General features: G+C 36.0%; 2 protein-coding genes and 1 pseudogene across 2 annotated transcripts; 2 read left to right on the top strand and 1 right to left on the bottom strand.

The window, feature by feature from the left end:
- The first annotated feature begins 2,037 nt into the window (after positions 1-2,037).
- Positions 2,038-5,952, top strand: LOC126627685 (transcription factor MYC1-like). The gene is made up of 8 exons (XM_050297197.1): positions 2,038-2,494; positions 2,928-3,188; positions 3,359-3,455; positions 3,607-3,621; positions 3,737-3,793; positions 3,897-4,796; positions 4,926-5,363; positions 5,604-5,952. The coding sequence occupies exons 1-8, from the start codon at positions 2,379-2,381 to the stop codon at positions 5,673-5,675; spliced, it is 1,956 nt and encodes a 651-aa protein (XP_050153154.1). The 5' UTR covers positions 2,038-2,378; the 3' UTR covers positions 5,676-5,952.
- A 640-nt stretch (positions 5,953-6,592) lies between these two features.
- On the bottom strand, positions 6,593-8,075 carry LOC126627687 (gibberellin 20-oxidase-like protein; annotated as a pseudogene).
- A 4,832-nt stretch (positions 8,076-12,907) lies between these two features.
- On the top strand, positions 12,908-20,343 carry LOC126630155 (elicitor-responsive protein 3). Its single transcript, XM_050300285.1, has 5 exons — positions 12,908-12,974; positions 13,296-13,361; positions 13,505-13,643; positions 13,773-13,908; positions 20,239-20,343. The coding sequence occupies exons 1-5, from the start codon at positions 12,908-12,910 to the stop codon at positions 20,341-20,343; spliced, it is 513 nt and encodes a 170-aa protein (XP_050156242.1).
- The last annotated feature ends 472 nt before the right edge of the window (positions 20,344-20,815 follow it).

The raw sequence follows: 20,815 nt of genomic DNA, 5'->3' as shown, positions 1-20,815 counted from the left end.
AAGTTCCCAAGTATTTATACGAGATCTAAATACGGAGGCCCTAAATATGGTATAAACATTGTAAATATTAATATGGCTGTTGTATTTTATAATAAATCTTTTAGTAATTAAACTTTAAAACTATCAAAATAAAAATTTTCTTAATGGGTCGAAACGGATTACCCACGTGTTACCTGCATGTATACTCGTTAAGAACCCTTTATTAAAGGGTTCTTAACGGGTCACCCGATAATGACCCGATAAGTTATCATGTTGACTCGAAACCCATTATTTTCGGGTCGTTTTCGTATCATGTTACCGAGTCGTGTCAGAAATTGCTAAGTCTAGGGGAAAGTGAGGGTGATGGGTGGTAGGGGTGGGTCCCACAATTTAATAAAAAAATTAAATGTAGTCATTAATTAATTTTTTTAATTTGAATAGGTAAGGATGTGGGTCCTGCACTTGCCACTTTATCACTTAACAGTCAAACTTAACATAAAATTTAACGAATGTATGACATTGCAATGAATTCATAAGACGAGATATGACATTTCAATGTTTAAAAGATGAGGTATGAGATTATAGTTCAATCCATAGTGAACGTAGTTTTGTGTAATTTATCCTAATTTCTATTAAAACACTTCAAGTTGATTGATACCTTTTACACAAGTAATCTCAAACGAAAAGTAGACAATTTCGCTCTTTCCTTTCTACGCATGGTCCTAATCGGAACCGAATCCTTCTGGATCATTTGGAACTGAGTCTACTCATCAAATGATCCGGGTTATTGAAATTTGATATAACGGTTACAAATAGGGAATCTCTCTAAAAGTTATAATAATTATAACCGTTGAATCAAATTTTAATGACTTGAATCATTTGATGAGTGGGCTCAGTTCCAAATGATCCGGAGGGAATCCGGCTCCGTCCTAATCCTCCTGTTGGCGATGATGCCCATTGCCCTCTTGTGCTCAATCATGGCTCAGTTTGAGAAAGGTGGGGGAGGGGTGACGGTGGTACTGGGTTTTTTGTTTTTTTTTTTGTTTTTCGTCAAATCGTTTTTTAATGTTGAAATAGTGTATTTTGTAAATGTTTAAATGATTTTTGAGTTTTATATAATTGCATACATTTTTAATTAGTCTTTAATTTATAGTGAATATTATAGCATTTTAAAATCTGAACTTAGCAAAAGTGGTTTAGATTGTACACAAGAACGCAGCGACCAAAATGGTTAGATAAAAAACACAGTGATCTAAATAGATTTTAGGTACAAACACAGTGATTAAAATAGTTTTAAACAAAAAAAAAAAGGCAATTAGCTAAAGTGATCTACTTTTAACATTTTGTTGTTGAAGAATCTAAATCAAATATTCACAACATAACAATTATATATTGATCAAATACAACGATGATATAATAACATGCTAAAAAAAAAAGCATTTATGTAACCAAATGTCAAAGTGAATCATTCAGCCAAGAGTAAAAAAAAAATGAAAAAATATATATTTTTGGCAAATTTGAGTTTTGTTAGGTTCGTTAAAGATTGGCTCCTTAAGATCAAGGAAGATTTTCTCCCTAAAATACTTTGTAACAGATTGATGAACGTTCATGCTTATACTCAGAACAGTTCAAATTATAAATCACTCTGTAAAGATCATCTATACAAATTGATTGAAAATAAGGTCGTTCAGTCATCATTCGTAATGCCTTTAATGTAGTCGTTCATTTGTTTTTATACAACTCGATGATTAAATGATGTCATATTTTATTGATTTTTTTTCAGAAAATATCTTTAAAGTAATTTATAATATAAACGGTTCTGATCATAAGCATGCGTTTTATAAATTCATTACAAAGCATATTGAGGAGGAAAATTTAGTATAGTATGTGGATTGTATAAATAAAATATATTTTCAAAAAATAAAATAAAAACACCTCATTAAGAAGTGACGTTGGGTTTGTAATCAAGTAAATTACTCTTTTTGTTTCACAGAAATAAGAATTACTTAATTGAAAAAAAAAACAAGACGAAGATTCTTGTGCAAAATTCAAGCTTAAAAAGGCAGAACTCCCACACCGTGCACGTCTTTACCACCACCAAACACAGTAGTACTGCACAGTTTGCTTCTAAAGTATAAGACCAAGATAAACTCCATAGCTCAACTTTGCAGCCTTCTGGATTTCTGGTCTCCAAAGAACTGTAAAATATATGCCTGCACTTCACTGAAATCCCCCTCAAAACTCTGATATAAATCATGGGTTTTCTGCAGAAATCACTAATAGCATTCAGCTGAAACCAAAATCCAAGAAAAAACCCAAATTTTCATGTTTTTCCTTGGCTGTTGAGCTTGGTGGGGGGTTTTTTTACTTGTGTAAGTTGAATTATATTTGTGGGGAAAATGGCTCAGAATCATGAGAGGGTGCCGGGGAATCTGAGAAAACAGTTTGCTGTTGCTGTGAGGAGTATTAAGTGGAGCTATGCAATTTTCTGGTCATTGTCAACTACACAACAAGGGTAATGTGTTTTTTTTCTTTTTTTTTTTTCAAGTATTTATTTTTATTTTATTTCCTAGGTGATGAACAATTTTCAATTTTGTTTTGCTTTTTTATAATTATGTGCAAGTAAAATGAAGAAGTTCTGCAGTATAAAAATGGGTGAAATTAAGATGAATCTGATGTTGCTTATGAACTTACGCTCAGGTAAAGCGAGTTATTTGAGCTGAAATCCCTTTGAAAGTGAAAGAAAAAATTAATTTGGAAGGAAAACCGGAAAATTATAATTTGAAAAGTGAAAATGTCCTCTTTTAATTGGAAAGTAGGCTGAAAATTTAATAAACTCTGCATCCCTAGATGCAGTTTTTCTTTTTTCGGTTTTATTCGGTAGGTATCAGTTATTGTTGCTTAGGACATTTCGTGTTTAGCTTTAAATTATGATCATTTTTTTGTAGAGTGCTGGAATGGGGTGAGGGGTACTACAATGGAGACATCAAAACCCGAAAAAAAGTTGAAGGTGTGGAACTTAAAACCGATAAAATGGGTTTACAGAGGAATGTGCAACTCAGAGAGCTGTATAAGTCTCTTCTGGAAGGTGAGACTGAGACTGAGCAGCAAGCTAAAGCGCCTTCTGCTGTATTGTCCCCGGAAGATCTCACAGATGCCGAGTGGTATTACTTGCTTTGCATGTCCTTCATATTCAATCCTGGCGAAGGGTACTATACTGATCTCTTCAACTGGTGTAAAAAATGTTCCCTTGTTTTATTGCTTAATGTTTCTGTTTGCGTGTATTTATGTGTTTTCCTTTCTTTTGCTTCTAGATTTCATGTCAGCTTATACGTTCCATATTATGATTTTGTAACTTATTTCTCCACTTTGTGTATAGTTTGCCAGGAAGAGCATTGGCAACTGGCCAAACCATTTGGTTGTGCAATGCTCAACATACGGATAGTAAAGTTTTCTCGCGCTCTTTGCTGGCGAAGGTAGGTTTTTCTTGGTTGTGATTTGTTTAAAGTTACTGCTAATTTCAGCTCCTGTAAATTTTTTAATATTAAAGATGCAAATTGGACTGACTGCTTTTGTTTTCTCTGTTAACTTGTTCTTCTATGGATGGATATCAACGGTTGCTCACAGAGTGCATCTGTTCAGGTATAGTGATTCCTTCGTGGTATTCATCTTCTGGTTCATTCCACATTGTGTTTAATTTGTTAGTTTACTTCACAACGCCATCAATGTGATATTTTTCAACGCTTTTGCTTTTCAGACTGTAGTCTGCTTTCCCTACCTGGGGGGTGTTGTTGAGCTAGGTGTGACTGAGCTGGTAATTTCTCTTCTTGAGTTAAATTACTTTCGGTTTCCAGTTATTTTAACAGTTTTAATTTGTCTTCGTTTAAATAATTCTTCTCCTTCTGTGATATCTAAAGGTATCGGAGGACCTTAATCTCATTCAACACATCAAGGCTTCCTTACTAGATTTTTCAAAGCCTGATTGCTGTGAGAAATCTTCCTCTGCCCCTCACAAACCAGACGATGATTCAGAGCAAATAGTTGCCAAGGTTGACCATGACGTAGTTGATACATTGCCTTTAGAGAACCTATATTCCCCTTCGGAAGAAATCAAATTTGATCAGAGGGGAATTAATGGTTTACTCGGAAACCATGAAGAGGTCAACATGGACTCTTCTGATGAATGTTCTAATGGTTGTGATCACAATCATCCGACAGAAGACTCCATGATGCTTGAAGGTACCAATGCTGTGGCTTCTCAGGTTCAGAGTTGGCATTTCATGGATGAAGACTTCAGCAGTGGCGTTCAAGATTCCATGAATTCTAGTGACTCCATATCTGAAGCTTTTGTTAATCAAGGAAAGGCTCACTCTTTTGCTAAACACGAGAATGCGAACCATATCCATTTAAAGGAACTTCAAAACTTCAATGACACAAAACTAAGTTCTTTGTATCTTGGATCTGTTGATGAACATGTACACTACAAAAGAACTCTTTCTACTCTTCTAGGAAGCTCAATGAAGCTGATTGAAAATCCATGTTTTTGCAACGGAGAGAGCAAATCCAGTTTTGTGAAATGGAAGAAAGAAGTTGTTGGTAGTTGTAGGCCAACAGTACATCAGAAGACATTAAAGAAGATTTTGTTCACTGTTCCTTTAATGTATGGTGTTCACTCGCCTATGGCAACCGGTAAAGAAAATACGGGAAAAGATTTGCTCCCAAATTTGCAAGGTGACGATATTAACAGGGAACATGATAAAATGAGAGAGAACGCAAAATTGTTGGTCCTCAGGTCAATGGTTCCTTCTATCACTGAGGTAACTTTAGATGCCTGTGTTGAAAACCATCTTTACATTTATTTTCACTAAAAATTTCATGTTCTGTCATGTACTATTTTGTAATAACATACTTTCCGTAATTTGAATTTACTGAATTTTCTTTTTCAGGTTGATAAAGCTTCGATCCTTGATGATACGATCAAGTACTTGAAAGAGCTTGAGGCACGAGCAGAAGAGATGGAATCCTGCATGGACACCGTGGAAGCTATTTCTAGAGGGAAATTCCTGAACAGGGTAGAGAAGACATCAGATAACTATGATAAAACAAAGAAGAACAATGTGAAAAAGTCTTTAGTAAAGAAGAGAAAGGCCTGTGACATTGACGAAACTGACCCATATCCCAATATGCTTGTTTCCGGAGAAAGCTTGCCACTAGATGTGAAAGTGTGTGTAAAAGAGCAAGAGGTTCTGATAGAGATGAGATGCCCTTACCGGGAATATATCTTGCTTGATATAATGGATGCCATTAACAATCTGTACTTAGATGCACATTCGGTCCAATCATCCATCCTTGACGGTGTTCTCACATTGAGCCTTAAATCAAAGGTTTGTACTTCTGAGCCTTCTGGTGTAATACAATACGATTGATGGAACTAGTAGTTGCATTCTAACCGGCTCTAGAACATATCCGGTGATCTAAAATGCCCGTCCTGAATCATCCGTATTATTAGTCAATCCAATGTCAATAAGTCCTCCATTCAATTTGAATTCTTTTGTTGGTTTGCTTTCATATTCAAACATTCTGATGCTGCTACATTAACTGTTCTCTTTCTGAGTTGGTTTCAGTTTCGAGGAGCGGCGATTTCACCAGTGGGGATGATTAAGCAGGTGCTTTGGAAAATTGCTGGTAAGTGCTGAGAAGCCGGACAAAGCTAATGTTGTAGTTGTAGGATTTCTACGCAGGAAGAGTAATGTAGCTGCTTGATGAAAAAAAAAAATCTGCAGCAGTAACTGGGGCAGTTTGATCTGGTTCGTAACATGCATTCCCCAGTTTTACTGTTTAACCTTGTCATTGGATAATAAGCTTCAGTAGTAGTAACTTTGTTCATGTGAATGTGATGGACAAATGGAACATCCAAATTCCAATATAACTTGTCTCGTATCGTATGTGATTTTAATATAGTAAGTTTTTCTCTTTTGCTTCTGTTGCTGCCACTGTAAATGTTTGAGACAAATCAACATCAAGTTTTTCTCTTCATTTCCGAAGCACCATAGAATTTTCGTGAAACATGTGTAGCATCATTCCAATTTGCATGTATTTATTGACATAAAAAATTAGATGAAAGGAAGGCCATGTCCCATGAATTTCTAACACCTTCTGAGCACAACATATATAACAATTTTGGGATATCTTTCAATTTCCAGACATAGAATTCAAGATAAAGTGTTCACCAATCAACAGTAGTTGCATCATTCAATATTGTAAGTTGGAGTTGGATTACTTTATTTGGAATGCGTTGGCAAAGCAATGCCAAGTTGCCAATTGCCCACCATCTTCACGTGTTCAAAATTAAATAATTATTTCATCTAATTCTTCAAGGAAACAAAAAGTGCTAGGCAGAAGCATTTATCACTTGAGGCAGGCGGGAAATAGAAAGAAATCGAGGAATATAAATCGAGTGAAACATGACCAAGCAAGTAGAATAGGTAAGATGTCTCTATGACATGAAAATACATTTTTCCATAAATTTTCCAAGATGAAATGAATAATTGTTTGCAATTGTAGAAAAATAAACATGCTTATAATAAGGACAATAATGATAAAATACAAGGACTAGTGTAAAAACAATGCTAATAAGCACAAGCACATTGGCACATACAAATTTAATCACAACCATTACTATTTTAAAGCCAGATTATCATATAATACAATTCCTAATTTTGCTAAATTTATTACAAGAGAGACTTTGAATTCGTTTTTAACTGTCACCTTTGGTAATTTGGTGATTAATCCCAGCAAAATCCCTCACAGTAAACCCAACTTTTTCAAACTTCCCTCTCTCATTGCTCTCTCTGAACTTCAAATAATCCAAGCAAACAAATGGCTTGTAGATCCTCTCATTACCTTCTCCCACCACATCTTCTGGTGCAAAAATCGCCTTCTCATCCTCGAAACACCAAAAAAGGCCATCGAAAAGCGATTTTTCGGCTGCTTTAAAATGACTCTATGTTCTGATGACCTCAAATTCTCATTGCTCCAAGCTTGAAACATGTCTCCTATGTTCACCACCAAGGTCCCCTCACATGGAGTTATGTCCATCCACTTTCCCTCCTTTGATCTCACTTGAAGCCCTCCGATTTCGTCTTGGTACACAATCGTCACACAGCTCATGTCAGTGTGCATTCCAAGTCCAACTTCTTGATGTTGATCTTCCAAACTTTCTGGAGGGGTCGAGTAGTTGTTCACTCTCAAGTAACCATGGCACTTTTTGAATTCAGATTCGTAATGTTTCTTCTCCAATCCTTCCCCCAAGCTCATCAAAGCAATCCTTACGATTTTCTTTGATAGTTCCGCCATCTTGCTCCCATATTCCTGTAATATTTCACTAGTAGAAAGAAATAAATAAAATAAAATAAAAATTATAACCTCAAGCAAAATTTCTTTCGATACAAGCAACACTGCATCAAGGGAAAATCAAACATAGGACCTCGGATGCAGGAGTGAGCGCTTTTTAACTTTGAATTACTACTCTCTTTCCGAACTCAAGAAAATTAGGATGAAGAGAAATTACATAAAGAAAAGGTAAACAGAAACATCTTTATAGAATATATATATATATAGTTATATAGTTATACATACACAAACACAGAGTATATAGATACAGTTATAATACCTGAATTCAGAGTTGTGTTGGTCAAAGAGAACATGCGCAGAAGTTTGAGCAGAATCAAAGAACCTGGGGCCAGAAACTCTGAGGCTTTCAAAGAAGGGAGAGGCTATGAAGTGAGGGGTATAAGTTTTGGCAGAAGACAAAGGGCCAAGTTTGAGTTTGGTATCAGAAGGGAGGCTGAAAAGGTCATTCGACAGAGAATATAGTTTTCTGAAAAGATCTTTGGAGATCCCGTGATTGGTGATGTGGAAGAAGCCCCATGTTTTGAAGGCTTCAGCTAGAGAGGATAGAGAAGATGGGTCCAATATTGCCTGAGAAATGTCTAGCATGGGGAGTTTCACAGACGTTTGAGATATTTCTGACATTGCATCTAGACTGTCTAGAGCCTAGAATGTAGGTTAAAAGGTTTACTTTGTCCATATGGGTTTAAGGTACTAAATAGATGGTTGGTTAAAGTCTAGTTCAAAGGGGTAGCACGTAGATTAGCTTAATACGCGTTATTGTGTGTGGGTTTTATTTAGTAATTTTATAGTTTTGATATTATTTAGGATGCTCTTTTAGATGAGGATAATATTACGGAGATTATTTTTTTGAAACTAAATTTACAAACTAAATAATATGAGAGTTGATGATTTGATTATTACTTAAGCGTTGATTAACGTGCTTATTTTCTATTGGTGACATATTATTTGGTTTGTAAATTTATTTCAAAATTTAGTCTCGTTAGCATTACCCTTTAGATAATGAATGTTGTTGTGTATGGGTTCTATTGAGTAATTTTATATTCATGAATAATTTTTAGTCTTAATATTATACAGAACGCTCTTTTAGATAATGAGTGGTGTCGAAATCAGACTTTATGCTTTCTATAATTTAAGCACCGAAAGTAATAAAGCTTCCCTGTACGGGCGAGGTTTCTCATATCTTGGTAACGCAGATAAAATGGTGTACAATGATAGGACATTGATTGTATATTAACATTGGAAAATGGAAATTTAGTTGTTTCTTCATATAATTTTTTCCAAATATATTGACATTGGAAAGTGGAAATTTAGTTGTTTCTTCATATATTTTTTTTCTTGGGAACTGTTTCTTCATATAATTAAAATCATTTTGACTAAAATAATATATCAGAACTTTAGTAAATTAGCTGTATGTAATTCCAAAAATCAACCATATACATCATGTTTGACTATATAGACTTGAAATTTAATTTAATTTGCAATCACAAATTAAGAGGCAAGAGTACAGGCTGTAGGTAGGTATCCAGGTCATATGTATGGACTTTCTTAAATTTTGTTAGCATGTTATGCATGGCTTCTGGGTTCTCTATATAATATAAAACCCTAATTATATATAGTTATTCCTGGAAAACGTTTATGACCAGCAAAGCATATGTAGTAGTAGAAGATAGAACATCATGTGAAACCTATCTCTTATATATTATATTGGTTTAGAAGAATTAATGGACATCATGTGTAACATTGTGTATATAAAGTATATCATTGCATGTCTGCCACTCTAGTTTTCCACAAAGAAAAAAAAAAATCCAAAGAAGCATGTCACTTAGTTTATCTTTTTAGCCTCCGCGGTACGGGAAAAAAACTTCATTTAGATAATGAAATTATAAAACAACTGAAAGAAAGATATATATACACACACATATTGATTGGAAACATTCGCTAATATCAGAAGGCATCTCAAACTAAACAAATTAATATATTAGACAAAACAAAGCGAACAAGTCGATGAGTCACACATTGGGCCAAATATTAGACATCCAATGATGAGTAGTTTTTACTTTTTAGTAATTAATCTAGACATCTACAGTGGCCAAATATCAAAAGCAAGGATAAAGTAGAATAGTTACCAGCTAAAGTGCCAATATCTTTTGTAGTTTTTTTTTTCTTTCTATGAATCCATGGTGAACAATTCAAACACATAAGGACAATTTGAAAATCTAGCTGACCTTTTTTTCTTTAGGAAAATTGGATGTTCTAATGATTCTATAAATCAAAGTGCTGAACTAATTACCTTAAACAATATGATGGGTGGTGAGTCTATGAAGGTGATACAAATTGTGTATAAAGACACCTAATCAATTTGACGATTAAAATTTAATTTTTCATCATCTTAGCTAATTGCCTTTTTTAAATTGTTATTTTCCAGAAAAAGTAAGCAACTTTGAGCTACTAGTGGCCTTTGTTTTGCATTTAGGAAACTGCACCATCATTCCCATTTAATTGTCAAAGAAGTATTCAGTGTGAAACTCTCCACTTGACCATTAATTTACTTATACCCAACGTTTAAAATATCGATATGCAAATTTGTGGAAATATCGAATATCGATATTGATATCGGTGAATATATAAATATGCAAATTTATAGAAATATCAACGGATATAGCGAACATCGATATCAATATCGGTTACTTTCGATGGAAATAATGAAAAGTTAAAATGAAACTTTAGGGATTGTCAAAGATTGGTTTGGACGAAATATAAGAGTTTCTCCGATATTTAACAGATGTGTCAGAAATATCAACAATATATGTCGATTTTAGCCTAAACTTAAAAATTTATCCGATATAAGGTGAAGTTTAGACTTCACTTGCATTTCTATATCTTTCTTTGATTTTTTGAATAATTCCATGAAAAGGATCATATCAAAGAAATTTGGGTAAAGTACAAAAAACTACCTCAACTATTGGTTTCACGACACTTTCATACCTCATCTTTTTAAAATGACAATGTCATACCTCATCTTACGAATTTGTGCCAATGTCATACCTCCGTTAGTTTTTTTGTTACTTTCTCTGTTAAGTGATGGCGTGGCTTGGCTTAAATAGTGACGAGGCTTAAATAAATTAATAAAATATTAAAAAATTAATTAATTATTAAAAACTAAAAAAATTAAAATCATTTATTTTTTTTACATGGGGACCCACCCCCTTTCCCCCTCCCATCTTCCCCAAATCCAATCCACCCCCTTTCTCTCTTCTCTCATCTGCAACCCCACCCACATTTCTCTCATCTGCAACTCGCACTTACCCTCCCTTCTCTCCTCTTCATCGTCAACTCCATCCACCAACGACTATCACCTTCTTCCCCATTCTAACTGACGACATCAAAGTCGCCAATCTCAGGCACACCAACCGCACCCTTCTCCGGGTACCCACTCCCTCCATTGATCTCCTCCCCTTCCTTGCCAAATTACCCATATGGGTTCGAATACTTCTGCGAATCCTTGACAGCCTTGTCGCCCCACGATTACCAAGTAATCAACTTCGTCGTCGGGTTTGCAGAAGTTGAGGATCGCCTCTGCCACCTCCCTTTACTCCCATAGCCCAGCACCATCTTCAAGCCCAGCAACACGCAGCAACAATCCTGAGCCCACCACCGCTGCCGAGTCTCTTGTGAATATAACTTGGGTTTTTTTTTTTTGGGAAAAATTGAATGGTTTTGCTTTGTTTGGTTGCTCAGAAAATGTGGGAGAAAGGAAATGATTTTTTTTTATATTTTGAAGGTTCCATTTTCTTAGAAAAGTGAGGTAAACTGGAAGATGGATTTTTGAACTTTTGTTAATGGTGTGTTCTCATGATTGGTGGGTGCTTTGTTTTTTATGCATGCTTGTAGGTTAGAAATAGAGAGAGCGGCGGAGGAAGAGAAGAAAGGCACCTGGTGGGACTGGGAGTGGCTGGTTTGGGGTGGGATCTGGGTTTGGGTTGGGGGAAGACGGCAACCTCGTCGGCGCCGACCTTGACAGCTCTCTCTCTCTCTCCCTTTCTCCTTGACAGCTTCGGAGACGGCAACAACTGCAGATCGGTGGTGGGCCATGGAGTGGGAGAGGGAAGCGGGTTGGAGCTTGCAGGTAGATCCGACAAAAGAGGGTGGATGAAAAAATCCAGGTGGGTTTGGGGGGGGTTCTGGGCACAGCGAGAGAGAGAGAAGTGAGGAGGAAGGAGACTACGGTGGAGAGAAGAGGGAGATGCAAGAGAGAGATAGGAGAGAGAAGGTGATGAAGGTAGGTTGAGGGGGACGGGTGGGAAGGGGATGGGGGGGTCGGGTGGGAAGGGGCTTTGGGGATGCAAAGAAGAGAAAGGCGAGAGAAAGGGGGAGAGAGAGAGGAGAGAGGCTAGAGAGAGAGAGATTTAATATAATTTTTTTTTAATTTTTAATTTTTAATTATTAAAAAATATATTTAATTATATTTTAATCCAGTTGGATTAGTGAGTGACCCCGTATCTAGCCATGTCAGCACTTAACAGAGAAACTAACAGAAAAATTGACGAAGGTATGAGACAAATTTGTAAGATGAGATATGACATTGTCATTTTAAAAAGATGAGGTATGAAAGTGTTGTGAGACCAATAGTTGAGGTAATTTTTTGTACTTTACCCAAGAAATTTTAAACATTGCTTATATCATGTAGGAAATCCCACTAGGCTATAATGTTGTAGATTTTGTGCTCATAATTTTTTTTTTTGGTCAAACGATAGATTTTGTTAGATTAGATGTTAGATTAGCCACCAACAAAGTTCAAATCCACTTCATCGTACAAATGCTCAACTCTATTTCACCGTTGTGGTAAATGGCCACATGCAATTTTGTGCTCATAATTAAACTGAGGAAGTATTTGAGCATTTTTTTGTTTTTTTTGTTTTTTTTTTTTCAAGGGCAAAAGCTACACTTTATTTTCTTGGGACTTGTTAGGCTTAGGCCCATAATGAGCCCAAATCGCGCAGAACCCATCAGATTTGACATGGAAAGCATAGTGGGGATGTAGAAATCAAACCTTCTTCAGTTGCAGGAATAAATACTTGCAATTACTTGAGTTACAAGTCTTTTTTTCAAGTTATATGGTTCGAAGCTTTGTTTGTTGTTACATTGGAGGAAATAAACTCATAATTGTCTAATCGTAGTTAAAATTAAACTCATCAAAAATATATATCATCTTCATCATTTATACGAATGAAACATAAGACCTTCTCCAACTAAGTGAAAACAAATACCGCTACGATTCACTCCATATTTTTTTCCATTAATACCAGAAAAAACATATATGGTTTTATTAAATGACATGAAACGTGTATAAGCCTTTCATTAAACCAAAACACGCTCAAATTTACTCCTTTAAACGTCCAGTTAATTAGTGAACCTGACATGCACCATTGGTTTCATTTTCTATTAGCATTATATATACCATGCATATACAGGTACCTTCTGTGAAATGTGAGTGAATGCCAACATGCAGCCATACATGAAAGTAGGAACCCTTGAAGTGCTTCTTGTTGATGCTGAAGGCATTAGGCACACAAATCTTCTTGGTAAGCTATGGTTATATGATTAAATCCAAATTTAACCCCTTCACCCTTCTTGAAAGGAGCAATTTCCCTTTATGTTTAGTACGTGCTAAGATCTAGTAAAATTCAGGAGGGACTTATCACACAAAAGTGGATCTCACTTATTTTTACTATAGATCAAAACAATGTGTACCTGAAAATCTATGTCAAAATTTAAAAGAACCTCAATATTTATACAATGATGTCCTATTTTTCGTACTTTTTTTTTTTTTTTTTTGCTTTTCGAATTAATTTCTTGAATATTATTTATCTCATTAGTCACATTGCACTCAATTACTGTTACAGGTAGACCATCCTACTACGTGATCATAAAGTGTGGAAATCAAGAATATAGAAGCAAACAGTCATCAGGTATGTCTTAAATTTGTTTCCTCTCCAGATCTGGACTCCCATTTGGAGACATATGCATGTATATATAGCATATATATGCACACACACACATATATATACCATCCTTTGGCTAATTGATTAAATGGGTTGTGTGATGCATGCAGGTGAAGATGAAAAGGTTAGCTGGAATGAAAAAATCACGTTTAAATTTCCCTTGTCAAATTGGAAGAAGCTGACTCATCTCAAACTCAGAATTATGGACACTGAATTATTCACAGATGCGGGATTTGTTGGTGAAACCATGTACTTAAATGCCTAATTATCTCTCTTTTTTTACCTAAATTATGTACATGCTTTTCATAAATCTCATTTTCTGATAAACATTAATATTTCTCTTCGTCCCAATAATTAGCTTTAATTTCTGCTATGCAGGATTCATCTTGGTGGTATAGTTACTGTGGGAAGGGACAGCGGTTTCATTGAATTAAAACCACTTCCATACAATGTGGTGCTTGAAGATGACACCTATAAAGGAGAGATAAGGATTGGATTCCGATTTACTGCAAATGTACGTATATACTTACATTTTGTGCTTAATGAATTCAATATAATCACGCATTGAAACTAGATTTAACAACTCAGAATTATGTTTCAGTCTAGCAATGTAACATGTTAGATTGTACCAACAAGAGAACATTTCTCAAGTTTATAAGTCAAATTTTTTATTTTTCAATGCCAAACATGTTGCATGATGACTGTATACTAAATATGCAGAAAGAAAGGCAGGTGGTAGAGACAAGGGAATTCTCCGCAGAGGACACAATTAAACCAAGAGGATCAATCTGTAGGAGCATTGCCAACTTATGGAGAATTTTATGGTGGAGGTTTTTGTTTTGTCATAGAACGGGTTCTAAAAGTAAGTAGAAGCATAATTAGGGAATCACAGGGTCTTAATCATGAGTATCATGCTTTCTTTTTTTAGTCTGGTAAAGGTGAACTATGTATGGAAATCAGTATTCTTTTTCTTTATATTGGCACGTTATCACTTCAAAAAAAAAAAAAATAAGATTCATTGTTTGTTTTTTATTAAGAAAAGAAAATGACGAAACAATGCAATCTCTTCACACTTAAAACAATTCTGCCAATACAATATTTAAGTAATATATCACTAGATGTAACTTATGTGATAATTGTTATTTTGATAACTTAACGTATGATACATCGTCAAGATTAAGAAACTATACATAGAGATTTACATACACTTGAAACCTAAATCATAATTAAATGGCAAAAAATGCATGTTACATTTGGGAGAATTTTTATATAAAAGATTACATTTTTTTAGGTAAAACAATAGCGGCTTAAATATAAGGTTAATAAAATTTGCGAACTTAAAAGAATGCATCATGGATTAAATTTGTGGAGTCTTCAAATCAAAAGGACTTAAAAGCAAAAAATAAGGTCAACTTGGGGAACGTAATAGTCACCATACTGGTGGATATGTGGGCTTGACAAGCACTAGAAGCAGTTTAGGAACACAAGTCACAATCCAAAATCAAAAGAACTTCCATCCTGACAATTAGAAATTCATTCAATTCATAACGCACCGCATGATAGATTTTGCACGTAAAACCATCAAATAAAGCTAGTGAAGAAACATTCTTTGAATACAAACAGCGTCTACTATTAAAAGAAACTATAAAAGAAGCCAATAGTAACTGCTATAATGGAGGCTATGCACAGACAATGATCAACGAAAGTACGAGTTGTATCATAATAGACCACTCCATCTCTACTATATATGACATTTAAAAAAACAGATACAAACGAATGAGCAAATCTAACAGAATCCGGATCTTCGCTGGATTCTCTTTGTGAGGATACTAGAAATCCCTTAATTTTGTTCGTTCATCGTACACGTGCGGTCAGAAATTATTTAAAATTTTTATTTAAAATTAAACACAAACAGTACTTGACAAAAACTAATCGCATGATAAACAAATACGATTCACGAATCTCTATAATCCTCACCAAAAGAATCCAAAGAGGATCATATTGAAATCTAACATATACAAAAGCCGAACTAACAAATAAAAAACCCACATCATGAAAAGTAAGCCCAATCTTTTGCCAAACCTACACTACCCAAAAACACCTACTAAAAAACTAAAAATTCTAAATCATGAGTGACACACCCTGATCTTAATAACACAAGTTATGAGGCCATGATGTGCTAGCCACCACTATATTGACCATATGGCCCCATCATGAGATGAAGTCACAAGCCAACTTAATAACGAAAGTCATAGTAAGATAATTATGATGTGAAAGAGTTTGAACCAAATAGTTCATTTTTCATTAACAAAAGCAACTACAAAGTGTTCCTAATCAACCTCCCCAACTGGGGAAATGTTCAGGGATACAATCCCATTATTATCACATCACTCCAGAACTGATGGTAGTTTCATACAACAATAAACACAAAGTAGTGCAATGCCATGCATAATCGAAAGTATGTTCATGAACACCTCACTGCCATGCCCACTCGTCACTGTCGAAGTTTTCTTTATTCCTGCTACATCCTAAGAAGTCGAAAACAAAGGGTAAGTGGATCAAGTTTATCTAGTTAAAGATTATTTCAAAGTAATAACCCCCATTTTGAAATCACTTATATAGTCAAAAACTACATACTTATAATACTACCATAACAATGATCAGATTCATATTACATCACTCATCTTATCAAAGAAAGTATTTACATTCACACAATCAAAGTAAATCAAATGTATAGCAAGCAGGTGAAATGACATCTACCTGATCGATGACTAGCGTGTGCTAGCGAATCTAGCCTGTACTAGAAATATAAGTACTTGAAATAAACCTACGGTCGTAGCTGCTATACATGTGGGATGACCATGTGGTGAAAATAAATCACCAATAGTCTCAAGATATCATTTAGATATAAGTCTCCTCAAAGACTATCAATAATAGTAATATGCATCAACATATATAATAATAATTTAAAATGTCAAGTTTTCGAAAGGATTCACTCACAGGTAAGTAGAGAGTCCTTCCTTATTAGGCTCTTTGTCTAATCCTTTTTAACCTCTAATAAGCATGTGAATAAAGCTAAAAATAAGCTTTAAAGACATTCTATGGAAAATTGTCTAAAACTACTATTTAAACATCGAATTTTCAAACGGAGGGCGCCACGTGATTCAGAACACCAAAAATCCCTATGATAGGTCTCAAGTCCTACCCCTGTTGCCATTCTCTGGCCACACGCCACCGCGAGCCTCCGCGGCAGTGTCATCGCTGGGAAATCGCGCCACCATGGGATAGCTGCTGTACTTGCCATTACGGTTCGACGAGTAGACGCCACACTCGTTGTCGCCAGTACCACGCGCTAGTTGTCATAAAATGTTTAAAGGGATATCGGAATATATCTCTACCGTTAGAAGATTCCATTAAGGGCTGGTTTGGTATTGCTGTGCTTTGGAAAAAAGTTGTTTCTGCTGTGCTATAAGAATAAGCAGCTGTGAAATAAAGTAGCAGAGTGTTTGGTAAACTTTTTTGTAAAAGTGCTTTTGAAAAAAAAAATCAGTATTATAGTGTTTGGTAAACTTTTATGTAAAACAGATGTGAAAAAAAATCGATTTTTCAAAGCTAGGTTTTGCAGCTTCTTGTTTTTGGCTTTTTTTCACCCAAAACTGTGAAAAAAAGCTGAAGCTGAATGTTTACCAAACACAAAAACAGCTCCCAGCTTTTTTTTATACCAGTTTTTTTCAGAATCACCTCAGTACCAAACCAGGCCTAAGTCTAATGGATTTGCTAACGTCACTATTAATCCTACCGTTGACCTCTCCTGTCATTGCCGGAATATAGCCAGAAATTGCAGAAAATGAAGATAAAGGTCAAGGCTTCCCCTGAGCTTGATTTCAACACATTTTTTTTCTCCAAAATTACATAAAACGTAGTTAAAATACCTTGGAGCTCACCTAATACCGTTTAGGACAATGGGAGACTGAATCCACCTTGGATTTGCCAACTTCCCTTCGAACTAGCTTGCCGGGAACTGGGCAACACAGTGAGAACACATGTAAGATTTACAAAGCCTCTCTGACTTGATTTTCGCTACAAACACATGCCAACAGTCCAGAAACATCAGTTAGGGGAAGAAAGGGACCGAGAGTGGGTATAATCCCACTTTAAAAATAGGGCTGCGTGGATATTTTACTTCTCACACACCCTTGTTAATTTTTGTCTGTTGATTGTCTTCAATTCATCCGATCTGACAGCCGAAAATTAGAAATGTGTGTGAGAAGTAAAAAAGTGTGAGTAGATATCACACCTCTAAAAATATTTAAAGTTAAATTATGAGTCTACCCTCCAAAGTTAAAAATTTTACAATTACGTCATCAGGGTTTCGTTTCGATTTCACATTCACATACATGAATATAGTTAGGAAGACCTTAAAAAGTATAAGAAATTGAATTTTGAGTCAAGACTAAAAAATTACTCAAAACACCCACTCAAGGGAAAATTGTCATCTCACATAGTTTGAAAATAAAATACATTATTTTAAGGTACAGGTTGTAACAATGAGAATCACAGCCTGAACATGCGCCACCATCAAACCATACAAATTTGGTCAGTGAGTAACTGTAGAACAAGAGGCGGATTACATCCAACTTCATAAGCAGGGTGACATTAGATTTAGAAGAGAAAATTATAAAATTGAGTGGAAGAATTTTGAGAGAAGGATCAAGAGTATAAAAGAAACAAAAAAGAAAGTGATATTAAAACTCACTTAGATAAAGACTAAGTCAACAAAAATGGACTACTATTCACCACACTCGACTAGAAAATGAAAAGAGGAAGGGGAGGAGGAAAAACATTAGTGCTTCTCTTTCCTCTCCCCCCTTTGGCAACTCCTACTCTTGGCTTCCTCAGAAGGCTAGGTTCTAACAACAAACTCTCAAATAAATCATTGTTTGGGCCCAAAAATACTGTTTTGGGCCGAGTTAGATCTGTTTTGACCCAGAATGGGATAAGCCGAGGATAGATTCATCCTCAGCCCATAAGTTATTCAGCCCATGGGCCGAGCGCTCGAAGTGGATCATATCCTATTGGAAAAAGGAATGTGGACGAATCCTGTTATGAGAGGGAGTCTCGACGGGATCAGGATGTTGAGATTGAACACGATTTGATAATGAGTTGTGTTTAAAGTCCTAGTAGGAATAGGATTAGTCGAGATAAAGATGGATTATGAGAAGGAGTTCTAATCCAGGAATGAATAGGATTCAATACAGGTTGACTGCTATAAATAGGGAGAAAAGACATCGAAACAATCCCCTTCAATTCAACACACAACTGCCCTGCGCAAATTCTCTCGACAACCTTGAGATTTTTCCTTTTCTTTTTTCGCCGACACACCTTAAGTTTTGATAAACAGCATTGTGAAGGCAACCAGTGATATCTTCAGTCGGCATAGATAACACTGTCACCATAGAACCAGCCGGTCTCGCAGCATCTTCAGTCGGCATAGATAGCACAGCGTCGAGGGTGACTGGTTATCTATCCAAGTCTCGATCAAAAAGGATTTCCGAATCCTTATTGGTCGAGGTCATCTCATTAGCTTGCTCGGCGAAGTGAGGTGTTACAGTTTATTAGGCTCTGCAGTTGCACACCGAGTTAGTTTATGATTGGATACTCTCAAGTGAGATTTAGAGTTCGGCATTCCGACGGCCGAACCACGTTTATTGTTAAAACATATATCCGCTTTGAGTATTTGTGCCCTTACACTTTGGTGTCGATTCGGCGTGAGTTTATTCTGACGAATACCATCACTGTGACTGAATCCGACAACGACGATTTGTGAACTTTGTAAGAATATTAGCCTTGTCTTCAGGTTCGAGAACCCAAGAGGCCGAGACGTGTTCCTTCCTCGGTCTCAATCGCAAGACGCAGAAGTCGGCCGCGCACTCAACACAACATCAGCATATTTTACTCCTCAGCCGAGCTCGGCCGATAAGTTGGCACGCCCCGCACACAACCGAAGGACGTAGTTAGCTCATAGATTACTCGACCTGCGCGCCACGTAGGTTTGGTAGTTTTTAGGGTCAACAATCATAAAACGATTCGAATATCATGAGATTATATCGCGGAGTAGGCCGAACAACACTTGAGCGCTACAAGCATATGAATGTATAGCTCATTTACTGGTTCCAAGTACAAAGGCAACAATGCAGGCAACAAGAGTACAAGATCAACACATAGAGAGTCAAATTCATGCATTGATTAATTAAGGGGGGGGAATTGTTTGACCTCCTTAAGTATAATTATTGTCAACCTTATCATGCGTCCAAAGCACGAAGCATTAATATATTAAGCATAACAAACATTTTGTTTTTGAGGATAATTGTATTTTATTTATTTTGATTGAGTTATTAATAAATTGAGTTTTTTAGTATTTTATTATTATAAATATGTTTGGCAGCCCGTATAAAGAATCGGATAGGATAAATAATACGGGCCCGAGTGTTTGGCGTTGTTACGTACTAAATAGCACCCGGATTAATTATATCGGCCCCACATGATTTATACGGTACACACCTGTTAATTTATCCTCCCTAAAACCTAAGGATTATTAGTCGGGTGAGAAACAAAGCTCGCTCTCTCCCTCTCTGTCCCTTACTCGTCGCGTTCTTCTCTCTCACATCGTTCGCAAGACTCATTCTTGTTGTCATTGTTCATCCGTCGTCGTTCTTCTTCTACTTTGCTCTGCTCTGCCCTAAATTATTGGGGAAGTTATAGATCCCTTCAAAATAAGTTTTAGAACTCCATAATTTCTATAAAATTCTGTGAAATTACTGAGTGTTGGAAATCCAATTAATAGATTTGGTTAACAAGATCTGAAACCCAACGACCTGCAACTGCCATTTCGCCGGAATCGCAGATCTCATCGATTCCCGGAAAACTTCAAGAGCCAAAAGCTCAGTAAATCCTTGTCGACATGGCTGGACCTTCGTCTTCACTTGAAGCCGCACCTTCACAGTGCCTCAATTTGTCGTAAAACATACCTTTAACAGATCCATGTTGTCTGCAGAAGATCAACCAAAAAGGGTTTTATGCCGAAGATGAACGAAAAATTAAAGGCAGTGCCCTTTGTGGATTATTCTATCATTATTTTTCTTTTTTTTATCATATCCGGTATAAAACCAAACACAGTATAAATAATACGGTAATTAGTCCGATACTGCATCAAACGTCCGACTAATTTAGTCAGTACTATCCAGTGACTATTTATCCTATCCGACAGAAATAGTCAGTACAGTCCGAGCTGCCAAACGAGGCCTTACTGGTTCCAAGTACAAAGGCAACAATGCAGGCAACAAGAGTACAAGATCAACACATAGAGAGTCAAATTCATGCATTGATTAATTAAGGGGGGGGGATTGTTTGACCTCCTTAAG

Source organism: Malus sylvestris, chromosome 7 (assembly GCF_916048215.2).
Source record: "Malus sylvestris chromosome 7, drMalSylv7.2, whole genome shotgun sequence".
In the NCBI taxonomy this organism is placed as follows: Eukaryota; Viridiplantae; Streptophyta; class Magnoliopsida; order Rosales; family Rosaceae; genus Malus; species Malus sylvestris.
The sequence above is the reverse complement of the archived record's forward strand: the minus strand, read 5'-3'. Positions and strand labels throughout refer to the sequence as shown.